The sequence below is a fragment of the Coregonus lavaretus genome, assembly GCF_964263955.1.
Source record: "Coregonus lavaretus genome assembly, contig: SUPER_35_unloc_1, whole genome shotgun sequence".
In the NCBI taxonomy this organism is placed as follows: domain Eukaryota; kingdom Metazoa; phylum Chordata; class Actinopteri; order Salmoniformes; family Salmonidae; genus Coregonus; species Coregonus lavaretus.
This window is the reverse complement of record NW_028167181.1, coordinates 4,502,254-4,516,379: the sequence shown is the minus strand read 5'-3', so window position 1 is coordinate 4,516,379 and position 14,126 is coordinate 4,502,254. Positions and strand designations below refer to the sequence as shown.

Sequence of the window (14,126 nt, the reverse complement as noted above, 5' to 3'; positions counted from 1 at the left end):
TTTGTTTTAAACCTCGCTGCATTATGTAGTAACTATATTGGGGGGTTTGCATTGCAATAGCTTTAGGAAAGTTGCCAACAAACGGAAATTCCAGTTTTCAAGGGAAATGAAAGAGGGCGCCTGTAATGAGACTTCCGCTTTCGGACGTTAACAAGGCGACACTCCATCTTAACTCCTATTCCACATTTACTGGATTGGTTGAACAGTGCAGAAGAGAACCTCCCCCAACAGGTATTTTGTATTATCTTCAAGATATTTGTATTATCTTTGTATTATCTTGTATTATCTTCCATGCAGGGGATCTAGTGTCAGGTGTTTGGCTACCATTTCAATGGCGTTGCATAGTCAACGTAATCAGTTGCAGAAATGGTTAGAGTGATGAAACCAGAACTGAAGACATGCCATTGCTCATTCCATCTCTACTAACTGAGGGATGTGGCAAGCAGCCAGTAGACATGCAGTAGTAAGCCTTCCACTCTCGCTTTAGGCAGAATCCCTTCTACACTGAAACCTTAGTGCCTTTATAGCCCCCCCCTCCCTCCTCCCTACTCCCAGCCATGACTGTGCACTGAGAGCAACAACACAGGCCAAACCATTCAGAGAAAGGGGGAGGGGACCTTCAAGCAGAGAAGTGCATTCCCTGGGTAAAAGCGTGGTGAACCAGTCTCTCAACATCCTCAAACTCGCTCTTCTAGCTCAGTGAAATGCAGGCTTATCAACTGTACCCACTGTGATAGTGAGTGTGAGTAGAGGGACAAGTACAGAGGTTGCATTCAAATGCTGCATCTTTTTCCACATAAAAGCACAGCTAGCGAGCTACGCCGACAGAGACACTAGGCTAACATGTAAACACACCAGTCCCTCCAGGAAGTGCAGATGTATGGCTGCCATAGCGACCGCAGAAGGTTCCACAAGTAGGTCACTAGCGGACGGAAGGAGCAGTTTATAGCCTGCAACTCCCCAAAGGTAGATAAGCGCTAACTGCTAGTGCTGTCGCGTGGCTGCAAGGCATTTACTCCAGGAAGAAGAGAGGATGAAGTATAAAAACATTGTTTGGTGAGCTTAGCAGTGACTCTCCCTGTAGACCTACTGGTTCTTCACGATTAAATATATAGGTCAGCTTTTCACCGCTATGGTGGCCACAACGTAGGCCTACGTCTCCAACCCAACTCCTACGTAAGCTGCTGTATTTGTAAAGCAGACTGTCAGTGTTCAGTGTGGCTTAAGCAGGCTATAGAATGTGTGCTTTTTACTGTAATAAGCTGTAGCAGTGAACGTCAAGCATGCAGCCCAGTTACTAGATCCCCTGCATGGAAGATAATACAAAGATAAGATACTGCTGCTCAGGCAGCAGATGGGAACGGAATGCGTTGCCAAGGCCAAGCTAATGCATGTTTAAATGAGAGGCTACCCAAATCCATATGTACACTGAAAGAAAAGCTCATATTTGACGGTCAATACTTCTAATACACATGGATGATGAACCATTCTGTGCTCAAACCACAAAAGGGGGAATGAAATGTTGATTAAACTCATTACTATAGTAACAATAACTATAGTCATGAGATGTGTGGTCCCACCACAGGATGCTGGATACAGGTTAGGAGTTGGTGTATGAGTGTGTGAGCACGTAGTACTGTCTATCTGTGGTCTTACTGTGTATCTGCATGGCTTGTGGAGATGCAGAATGAGTGAAAGTAGAGTATGTGAATATCAAGAACCGGCAGACATAATGTATTATAAACTGGGTGGTTCGAGCCCTGAATGCTGATTGGCTGACAGCCGTGGTATACCACGGGTATGACAAAACATGTATTTTTATTGCTCTAATTACGTTGGTAACCAGTTTATAATAGCAATAAGGCACCTCAGGGGTTTGTGATATATGGCCAATATACCACGGCTAAGGGCTGTGTCCAGGCACTCCGTGTTGCGTCGTGCTAAGAACAGCACATAGCCGTGGTATATTGACCATATACCACACCTCCTCGGGCCTTACTGCGTAAATATACAAATGACTATGTACAGTGAATGTGAGAGTGTATTGTGTGTGTGCGTGTAATGTATGTGTGTGTTTGTGATCGTGCCCACGTCTGACTGTTTGTGAGAGCGCGTGCGACTGTTGGCCTCACCAGAGAAGAGCAGCCACAGCTCTCCCCTCATGTTCTCTGGGATGCCTTTAAGCACCAGGTCCTTGGTCTTCTCTGTACGGTACATACACACCCCCTGGCCATACTCGGTGAAGTGGTTCTTCCACGCCTGTTCCTTCAGGAACTCCTTGGCCTGGGGAAAAATAAAAATGGATAGTTAATCTTGCATGTGTAAGAGAAAGGAAAAAGAGAGATGTCATAAGAGCCACATTTCATGCCAGTAAAGCTCACCTTAGAGAGAACTATAGAATGATGTATTAGGACACATACACAGAGAGAGACAGAGAGACACAGAGAAAGAGAGAGAGACACAGAGAGAGAGAGAGAGCGAGCGAGAGAGAGAAAGACACACAGAGAGACACAGAGACAGAGAGCAAGAGCGACACATAGAGCGACACAGAGAGCGACACAGACCCTTGCAACAGCTGAGCCAACAAACCAACTTCTCTGCGGAAAGCAAAAAAAATGACTAGCCTCGTACGAACCGTCCTAATCTCTGTTTCGATACACGCAGAATGTAAGCTCGCGAGATCAGGATGGTTCGTAGGAGGCTTAAAAATGACTACCTCATAAAATATTGAGCCAGAGAGCCCTCAAAGCCTAAACAATGTTTCTAACTTCCGACACAGACGTATCTAGCACAAATACTCCCCATGAGGTCTCTGAAGAATTTGATTAGGGCTTTGTTTACTTCAATTAACTTGGGTCTAATATACCTTCCACACACTCCCCCTCCATTGGTCTACATCAGCAACTTCACTGCAGGCCTTTTGAATTGTGCAGTGCAAAGCCTGCTGGAGGTTAGATCAGGACCAGAACATAGTGACTGCAGACTGCAAGCCAAGCATCGTTTTAGATCAAGGTTGAGACAATGATGGCGCTGATAGACATGGCCGCTCTGTTTCTGGCTCCCAAGCAACTTTGCAGTATTTTGTTGTTGTGTATTGTTAGACATTACTGCACCATTGGAGCTAGGAACACAAGCATTTCGCTACACCCGCAATAACATCTGCTAAATAGGTGTATGCGACCAATACAATGTTATTTTATTTGAGGCTTGGCTTGGGAGAAGCCTCAAGTTATACTTGCAGATATTGAATTCCCAATGGCTTAGTCAGCATGCAGGTATACACACGCAATTACAATTTGTTACAATATTTTGTCACTGTAAGTAAATGTTTTCAACTCAATCAATTCATTTAGTCCCAGTTCAGTTCCATCAATCATCATGTGCAATCATTCCAATGCTCTACTATAGCAATAGAGCATCTTCTTACGTTCGACCACATGTGACCAGAACCGTATATGCCGTGACCATTCAATGACCGTACCAGTTTGGGGTTGAACTCCTCTGGCGAGCGGCGGCGGTACATGGTCATGAGGGCCTGGGTGGCGGTGGGCACGCTGTTGTCGTTGAGGTTAAACTGGCGCTCGCCCTCAGAGAAGCCCTCTGACCCCAGGCTGCTGCGCTGGGGACTGCTGGAGAGGAGAGAGCCCTGCTGGGAGTACACCTAGAGGAGAGCGAGAGAGAGACAGATTCAGGATCAGAGTTAGGAGATTGTTGATGCAGTCAATTATCATGAGTTTATCATAACAGCTGTTCTGAGACCTGTGATGAGATGCCAAACTAATAATAATGAGAATACACCTTGTGGAGAGCAACACAGGTCCAGGATCAGGGCAAGGATAGTTAATGCAGTGTGCTTTATGATAAGAGCTGATCAGAGACCTGTGATAATAATCATGGCAAGTCTATTTACTGAAGACCTGGAGGAGAGGGAGACTTATCAGCAAACTGGGGGAGCAGTTGTGGAAGAGATTTAAATTATGTACAACATCCTAGATATACAATGACAGATGTGCCCTCACCTCGTCGTCGGAGCTGTTCACACTCCCGGTAATCTCCCTCTCGAAGTAGATCTTGGAGGTGGTCTGCTGCAGGAAGTCAGAGATCCTCTGGACCAGGAAGTCCCGGTCCTTGAGGTTGGCGAACAGGAAGGTCATCTTGTTCTTGGTGCTGATGGACAGTGGGCTGGGCAAAAAGTTGGAGCTGTCCGCCTTCTCCACTATCGTCACCTGGGAGGGACAGAGACACAGAGGTCAGTCACAACAGATGTGTAAGTCACAACAGATATGTCATTCATTTATCAGTCACAACAGATATGCCAGTCACAACAGATATGCCAGTCACATGTCAGTCACAACAGACATGTCAGTCATATGTCAGTCATAAGATACAGTACGTCAGTGATATGTGATGTGAGGATGCAACATACGTCTACTAAGATATACATCTCCTATTTCATATGAGAAAGTGTTCGATGTAGCACTCGATGTAGAACATGAACTACACTAACCCATCGCAAATGTATTGATTTATTTAACCTTCATCTAACCACATAGGCCAATATTCCCATGTGCAATGACCAAAGGCCAACATACCATACCAAGCACACAATAGGTTTCACCATAACAACACTTCAACCTACATACTAGGTGACTGAATCAATTCAGTGCCACACATCACAACACTAGGCATTAGTAGTCGATCCACACTCTGCCCTGCCAGCGATTAAGGCTGTGGGGTAGTTTAAGATGGCTGATGGGGATGTGATGTGACAGGGTGGACTCCTGATCGCCAAGGCAATGGCTGGGTGAGGGGCAGTGACTAAAGCAGATTGGGAGTGACAGCCCCCTACCAGAGTGTGTTAACCCGGCCGCTGCTCTTTCTAAATGCCCTGCTAGTATGCACCCTACAGCGGCAGACACAGAACTTGTCAAAGGGTCAAAGGTAGCCTTTCTTTCCTGATGGAAAATCTCAAATCTATAGTGGTCCCATATTGACTTTTGTCTTAGCATCATCCGAAATTGTCAAAAAAGGCTAGCTCAACGGTCACCAACCTGGAATCCCAGAGAGCTCCAGGACTACTCACCTCTCTTAGAGGGATGATGAGGCTGCACAGGGTCTCCTCCTTGGAAGTGAAGCAGATGTAGTTAGTGGAGACAAACATCTGGCCCAGAATGTGCATCTTGTTGAAGGGGGTCCAAAGGGTGCAGCCCGTGTGTCCGTCCAGCTTCTCATCCTTGGGCAGACGGAACAACGCCCGGTAGCGCTCGCTCTTAGCCCTGGCATCCAGGTCCCTGGGTGAGACAACAACAAGGTTCAAGAGATGGTCTAGAGATGGCCAAGAATCCACTTCGGAACATAATGTTATCTTTTAATAGCAGCAGTTAGTTGAGATTTTAACAGTCTTGGTGTTTAGGAAAAAAAATGGGTGGTGGACCATTCTTGATACACACGGGAAACTGTTGAGCGTGAAAAACCCAGCAGCGTTGCAGTTCTTGACACAAACCGGTGCGCCTGGCACCTATTATCATACCCCATTCAAAAGGCACTTAAATATTTTGTCTTGCCCATTCACCCTCTGAACGGCACACATACACAATCCATGTCTCAACCGTCTCTCAAGGCTTGAGAATCCTTCTTTAACCTTGCTCCTCCCCTTCATCAGTCTGCCATGGAAAGAGCAGACATTCGTAATGCTTTGTACACTGTGTATTTCCATACAATTGTATGTATTCCAAATACATTTATAAATGTATGTCACACATTAATATACATTTCAAAATGCATCAAAAATACATTTCGCCAATTAGTTATATTTCACATGTATCCTAAAATGCATCAAAATAAAATATTTGAAATGTATTTTTTTCTCCCCAATATGGGGAAAACCAGGTCAATGGAGTGAAAGAGCACTTTGAGACCAAGTATGACAGTATAATACTACAATAGACATCTATATAGGGCAACAGTTACTACTGCAATATACATCTATATAGGGCAACAGTTACTACTACAATAGACATCTATATAGGGCAACAGTTACTACTGCAATAGACATCTATATAGGGCAACAGTTACTACTACAATAGACATCTATATAGGGCAACAGTTACTACTACAATAGACATCTATATAGGGCAACAGTTACTACTACAATAGACATCTATATAGGGCAACAGTTACTACTGCAATAGACATCTATATAGGGCAGCAGTTACTACTGCAATAGACATCTATATAGGGCAACAGTTACTACTGCAATAGACATCTATATAGGGCAACAGTTACTACTGCAATAGACATCTATATAGGGCAACAGTTACTACTACAATAGACATCTATATAGGGCAACAGTTACTACTACAATAGACATCTATATAGGGCAACAGTTACTACTACAATAGACATCTATATAGGGCAACAGTTACTACTACAATAGACATCTATATAGGGCAACAGTTACTACTACAATAGACATCTATATAGGGCAACAGTTACTACTACAATAGACATCTATATAGGGCAACAGTTACTACTACAATAGACATCTATATAGGGCAACAGTTACTACTACAATAGACATCTATATAGGGCAACAGTTACTACTGCAATAGACATCTATATAGGGCAACAGTTACTACTGCAATAGACATCTATATAGGGCAACAGTTACTACTACAATAGACATCTATATAGGGCAACAGTTACTACTGCAATAGACATCTATATAGGGCAACAGTTACTACTGCAATATACATCTATATAGGGCAACAGTTACTACTACAATAGACATCTATATAGGGCAACAGTTACTACTACAATAGACATCTATATAGGGCAACAGTTACTACTACAATAGACATCTATATAGGGCAACAGTTACTACTACAATAGACATCTATATAGGGCAACAGTTACTACTACAATATACATCTATATTGGGCAACAGTTACTACTGCAATAGACATCTATATAGGGCAACAGTTACTACTGCAATAGACATCTATATAGGGCAACAGTTACTACTACAATAGACATCTATATAGGGCAACAGTTACTACTGCAATAGACATCTATATAGGGCAACAGTTACTACTGCAATATACATCTATATAGGGCAACAGTTACTACTGCAATAGACATCTATATAGGGCAACAGTTACTACTGCAATATACATCTATATAGGGCAACAGTTAATACTACAATAGACATCTATATAGGGCAACAGTTACTACTGCAATAGACATCTATATAGGGCAACAGTTACTACTGCAATAGACATCTATATAGGGCAACAGTTACTACTGCAATATACATCTATATAGGGCAACAGTTACTACTACAATAGACATCTATATAGGGCAACAGTTACTACTACAATAGACATCTATATAGGGCAACAGTTACTACTACAATAGACATCTATATAGGGCAACAGTTACTACTGCAATATACATCTATATAGGGCAACAGTTACTACTGCAATATACATCTATATAGGGCAACAGTTACTACTGCAATATACATCTATATAGGGCAACAGTTACTACTGCAATATACATCTATATAGGGCAACAGTTACTACTGCAATATACATCTATATAGGGCAACAGTTACTACTGCAATATACATCTATATAGGGCAACAGTTACTACTACAATAGACATCTATATAGGGCAACAGTTACTACTGCAATAGACATATATATAGGGCAACAGTTACTACTGCAATAGACATCTATATAGGGCAACAGTTACTACTGCAATAGACATCTATATAGGGCAACAGTTACTACTGCAATAGACATCTATATAGGGCAACAGTTACTACAATAGACATCTATATAGGGCAACAGTTACTACTATAGACATTTATATAGGGAAACAGTATAGGTAGTGGTTAGAGAGTTGGAATCTATGTCGAGGGAAATACGTTTGGAAATACGTAGTCTCGGCCAATGATGCAAGCTTAAGTGTTTAAAGTTAACTGCGCCAGTAAAAGTTCAGCTGTACCTAAAAGGATTATGAAATAAAGTCATGGTGTAGTTTTAAAGAATGCAAAAGTGGCTGTGAGCCAAACTAATAAAAAAGGAACCCAGTTTTAATGTAGTACTATCACCACCTCCTCAGCTGGTTTTCCTTCAGGCACAGTGGAACAAGACTTTACATTTCTTTCCTCTGAAGTAATTAGTATTTTGTTGTTGGTGGTCTTATGTAGTCATTTAGTTAAGTCTTAGTATATTGTCTATTAAACTGTGTAACACTTACAATGCCATGCAACCACATGGAAAGGTTGTGAATGGTTATAGGTCACCCGCAGCAAAGACTTTTGTAATGTTATGCAGCATTATAAATGACTACATTATGACTAAACTACTGCATCTCCCCAGAAACCAATCCACCGAACCTCGAGGGGAGACCAACAAACCTCTCAACTACAACATCCAGCCTCACCAAACCTCCCCAGAACCCCCAACAGAACTTCACCAAACCTCCCAAGAAACCCACCAGAACCTCCCAAGAACCCCCTTCACCAAACCTCACCTCTTGAGAGCGGACACCTTTTTGGGTGTCTTCCTCTTGAGTTTGGGCAGGGAGCGGTCCTGCTCAAAGCCCTTGTTGTCGAGGAGCTGCCTCATGGCGATGTTGGCCAGCTGCTCCATCAGCTTGAAGGTCTCGTTGACGTTGAGGAAGACCGAGAAGACGTGCTCGGCCACCCGCGTGCTCACCTTGACCGAGGAATGGAATAATAAATGAAGGTTAGAGGGGTCTATGGATGGATAAAGAGAGGTTAAAGAGATGATAACATGCAGTATAATTGATATGATTTAAAAAGGCTCACCTTGACGGCGTCGGGGAGGAGAAGCGTGGCACTTTTTTCCAGCTGGGTGATGTCGGCCCAGCGGATCACCAGCTTGGCTGAGGGGGGAGGGGGGGAAGAAAGAGGGAGAGAGAGAAAGATAGATTGAAGAAGAGAGATGGTTGCATTTATAAATTTTTGGGTTGCTTAAAAGCTGGTAGTTTGAAATATACATAATTTCATCTTAAAAAATACATTATATCCACCCAGAACAATATCAAGGGGTTGTCCTACTCCTGAGCCCATTGACTTCTATAACAAAAATAAATAAAAAATTCATGCACTCACTAACTGTAAGTCGCTCTGGATAAGAGCGTCTGCTAAATGACTAAAATGTAAATGTCCTACTTTTGCGGCTTCTGAAGGGTCTTCAAAAGCAATGCTTAATCGGTATGTAGTATAAAAACAGTTGTGTAGTGGTGTCTGTACCTGTGCCAGCATGCCAGTGGTCCCTACCTTCTTTCCCCAGCAGGTAAGAGTAGAAGCAGATGTGGTTGATGCTGAGGTAGAGCCAGCCCTGCCGGGGCACCTTGCCCTTCCAGTAGCTACAGGAGTAGTAGTTGACCAGCTTCTCCTCTTCAGGCATGCCAAACAGCTTACGAAACTTACAGATGGCCTCCTTGAACTTGTCAGTGTCGTCGTCCTCCTTCACGTCCTGGTTCTTGTTGTACTCTGCTATAATACCCTGAGGCAAGAGAGAAAGAGGGAGTGAAGGAGTTTGCGAGAGAGGGAGAGAGAGATAATCAATAAAATTCAAAATGCATTTAAAAAATAGAGATAGATAGTGACTGGCAGACAAAGTGAGAACGAAAAAGAGAAAGAGTGAAAGAGAGAGAAAGAGTGTTCGATAGAAAGCATTGAGGTAATCCTTTCCCCCCCTCAAACGGCCTAAAATAAATCTTATGGCTAGTTCTCATAATCTATTCATTGTGTAAGAACTTCTTTATCTCCAAACAGATGAATACAGAACCTGATGTAGAGGCTTTGTCAGTAGCTGGACCTGTTTTCAGGCTACATTAGTAAATACAGCAGGGCTTCCTTATTTTGCCTCTGGCAGGAGCTATTTTTACTAAACTAATTTGACTACATGCTAGGCTAATATTACACCTGGCATGATCAACAACATCATTTCACAGGCAAATGTCATACGTTTCAAATGTCCAAACTGTCAAAATGAATTGCTGACAACTACCATTACTATTGTCACAAACACCATTACAAAAATTTGTGAAATTCCCCAAACCCCACCATCTAAACACAAAACATAACCAACCTTCCAAATCCCAGAGAAGTCCATACTGTCTCTTTAGATAAAAGTGGCTGCTAAGTGGCTCATATATACACTAAACAGTACCTGAACTTTGCCCTTGACAAAGGTAGTGATGTCACTCTCGTTCTCGAAGATGGACAGCGTCTGCAGGAGGTTCTGCTCCAGCCACTCCCAGTGCTCTGTGATCTCCTTACGGGAGCACCCTATGGAAGGAGGGAGGGGAGCAGGGAGACGGGGAGGGGGAGACAGGGGTGCGTCAGGGAAGTCGATTACAAGAGGCTCCCAGGAGAATGTGGAGGCATGGAGTTTCACCCATACCTCATTTTCTTTGAGACATTACAGCATGTTGTCTGAGACGTTGTTCATCATTCTTACAATTATATGCATAATGAACATATTTAGCATACTTGGACTCTAACCTACTCTTCTGGCATACTAAGTAGTATGGAAGTACATGATTCAGGACCCAGTCAGTGACAGACAGACGAGAGGAAGGACAGTACAGACAGCAGTAACAAGCTCTTCAGATGGCTAAGTAAGACTACTAGATACAACCCACCAGGTTAAAAACCTAGGTGTGAGTTTAGACTCTGACCTAAATTGAGTCCCACATCGGAAATGTGACCAAATCAGCTTTTAAATCACATTAGAAATATTGCCAAAGTGTGTCCGTTCCTCTGCCCACACTGAGACTAATACATGCTTTTATTACTACCACGCTTGATTAATGCAATGCTCTCCTGTCTGGTCTTCCCCCCCCCCCCCAAACAAAATACATTGGCCAGCTTTAATGAATTCAGAATGCAGTGTGCTTACAAAGACCAGAAGGAGAGCACACACACAACACATATTTTAAAGTCACTGCATTGGTTGCCTGTTAGTTTTAGAGTGGATTTAGAAATTGTTTTATTGATTTTGAAAGCAATACGTGGTCTTGCACCTGAATACGTCTGATATGCTTTTAAGATATGTGCCCGGTCGGTCCCTCAGATCCTGGAAGTCAGGCACTGGCCTTTTAGTTGTTCCAAAGGTCAGACTCCGAACCATAACGTTTGGTCAGGCTGCTTTCAGCCACTATGGTGTTTAGAACAGCCTGCCAGAGAATCTGAGGGCCTCAAACTGTAGACATTTTTAAGAAAGACCTTATGACATACCTTTTTTTGCCGTGCTTTTACTTAAGGTTATTTTTAGTCATTTTATATATTTACATTTTAGTCATTTTGGATAAGAGCGACTTACAGTTAGTGAATGCATACATGGTATATATATATATATATACACATGGTATATACAGTGGGGAGAACAAGTATTTGATACACTGCCGATTTAGCAGGTTTTCCTACTTACAAAGCATGTAGAGGTCTGTAATTTTTATCATAGGTACACTTCAACTGTGAGAGACGGAATCTAAAACAAAAATCCAGAAAATCACATTGTATGATTTTTAAGTAATTAATTTGCATTTTATTGCATGACATAAGTATTTCATAGATCAGAAAAGCAGAACTTAATATTTGGTACAGAAACCTTTGTTTGCAATTACAGAGATCATACGTTTCCTGTAGGTCTTGACCAGGTTTGCACACACTGCAGTAGGGATTTTGCCCCACTCCTCCATACAGACCTTCTCCAGATCCTTCAGATTTCGGGGCTGTCGCTGGGCAATACGGACTTTCAGCTCCCTCCAAAGATTTTCTATTGGGTTCAGGTCTGGAGACTGGCTAGGCCACTCCATGACCTTGAGATGCTTCTTACGGAGCCACTCCTTAGTTGCCCTGGCTGTGTGTTTCGGGTCGTTGTCATGCTGGAAGACCCAGCCACGACCCATCTTCAATGCTCTTACTGAGAGAAGGAGGTTGTTGGCCAAGATCTCGCGATACATGGCCCCATCCATCCTCCCCTCAATACAGTGCAGTCGTCCTGTCACCTTTGCAGAAAAGCATCCCCAAAGAATGATGTTTCCACCTCCATGCTTCACGGTTGGGATGGTGTTCTTGGGGTTGTACTCATCCTTCTTCTTCCTCCAAACACGGCGAGTTGAGTTTAGACCAAAAAGCTATATTTTTGTCTCATCAGACCACATGACCTTCTCCCATTCCTCCTCTGGATCATCCAGATGGTCATTGGCAAACTTCAGATGGGCCTGGATATGCGCTGGCTTGAGCAGGGGGACCTTGCGTGCGCTGCAGGATTTTAATCCATGACGGCGTAGTGTGTTACTAATGGTTTTCTTTGAGACTGTGGTCCCAGCTCTCTTCAGGTCATTGACCAGGTCCTGCCGTGTAGTTCTGGGCTGATCCCTCACCTTCCTCATGATCATTGATGCCCCACGAGGTGAGATCTTGCATGGAGCCCCAGACCGAGGGTGATTGACAGTCATCTTGAACTTCTTCCATTTCCTAATAATTGCACCAACAGTTGTTACCTTCTCACCAAGCTGCTTGCCTATTGTCCTGTAGCCCATCCCAGCCTTGTGCAGGTCTACAATTGTATCCCTGATGTCCTTACACAGCTCTCTGGTCTTGGCCATTGTGGAGAGGTTGGAGTCTGTTTAATTGAGTGTGTGGACAGGTGTCTTTTATACAGGTAACAAGTTCAAACAGGTGCAGTTAATACAGGTAATGAGTGGAGAACAGGAGGGCTTCTTAAAGAAAAACTAACAGGTCTGTGAGAGCCGGAATTCTTACTGGTTGGTAGGTGATCAAATACTTATGTCATGCAATAAAATGCAAATTAATTACTTAAAAACCATACAATGTGATTTTCTGGATTTTTGTTTTAGATTCTGTCTCTCACAGTTGAAGTGTACCTATGATAAAAATTACAGACCTCTACATGCTTTGTAAGTAAGAAAACCTGCAAAATCGGCAGTGTATCAAATACTTGTTCTCCCCACTGTATGTATGTATGTATGTATATATGTGTATGTATGTATGTATGTATGTATGTATGTATGTATGTATGTATGTATGTATGTATGTATGTATGTATGTATGTATGTATGTATGTATGTATGTATGTATGTATGTATGTATGTATGTATGTATGTATATATATATATATATATATATATATATATATATATATATATATATATATATATATATATATATATATATATATACACACACACATACATACATACATACACACACACAGCTCAAAAAAATAAAGGGAACACTTAAACAACACAATGTAACTCCAAGTCAATCACACTTCTGTGAAATCAAACTGTCCACTTAGGAAGCAACACTGATTGACAATAAATTTCACATGCTGTTGTGCAAATGGATAAGACAACAGGTGGAAATTATAGGCAATTAGCAAGACACCCCCAATAAAGAAGTGGTTCTGCAGGTGGTGACCCAGACCACTTCTCAGTTCCTATGCTTCCTGGCTGATGTTTTGGTCACTTTTGAATGCTGGCGGTGCTTTCACTCTAGTGGTAGCATGAGACGGAGTCTACAACCCACACAAGTGGCTCAGGTAGTGCAGCTCATCCAGGATGGCACATCAATGCGAGCTGTGGCAAGATTTGCTGTGTCTGTCAGCGTAGTGTCCAGAGCATGGAGGTGCTACCAGGAGACAGGCCAGTACATCAGGAGACGTGGAGGAGGCCGTAGGAGGGCAACAACCCAGCAGCAGGACCGCTACCTCCGCCTTTGTGCAAGGAGGAGCAGGAGGAGCACTGCCAGAGTCCTTCAAAATGACCTCCAGCAGGCCACAAATGTGCATGTGTCTGCTCAAACGGTCAGAAACAGACTCCATGAGGGTGGTATGAGGGCCCGACGTCCACAGGTGGGGGTTGTGCTTACAGCCCAACACCGTGCAGGACGTTTGGCATTTGCCAGAGAACACCAAGATTGGCAAATTCGCCACTGGCGCCCTGTGCTCTTCACAGATGAAAGCAGGTTCACACTGAGCACATGTGACAGATGTGACAGAGTCTGGAGACGCCGTGGAGAACGTTCTGCTGCCTGCAACATCCTCCAGCATGAC

The 14,126-nt window shown here is 43.0% G+C and overlaps 1 protein-coding gene across 1 annotated transcript in view; it reads right to left on the bottom strand.

The window, feature by feature from the left end:
• The window catches only part of LOC311110043 (TBC1 domain family member 9-like), a 35,470-nt gene that overhangs the window by 9,776 nt on the left and 11,568 nt on the right, over positions 1-14,126 (bottom strand). The window contains exons 3-10 of the mRNA XM_084188582.1: positions 10,212-10,330; positions 9,314-9,542; positions 8,840-8,916; positions 8,542-8,726; positions 5,084-5,291; positions 4,020-4,226; positions 3,482-3,661; positions 2,133-2,283 (exon numbers count right to left, since the gene is read on the bottom strand). Coding sequence (XP_084044708.1) covers positions 2,133-2,283; positions 3,482-3,661; positions 4,020-4,226; positions 5,084-5,291; positions 8,542-8,726; positions 8,840-8,916; positions 9,314-9,542; positions 10,212-10,330 — 1,356 coding nt within the window. The remainder of the gene's footprint in view (positions 1-2,132; positions 2,284-3,481; positions 3,662-4,019; positions 4,227-5,083; positions 5,292-8,541; positions 8,727-8,839; positions 8,917-9,313; positions 9,543-10,211; positions 10,331-14,126) is intronic.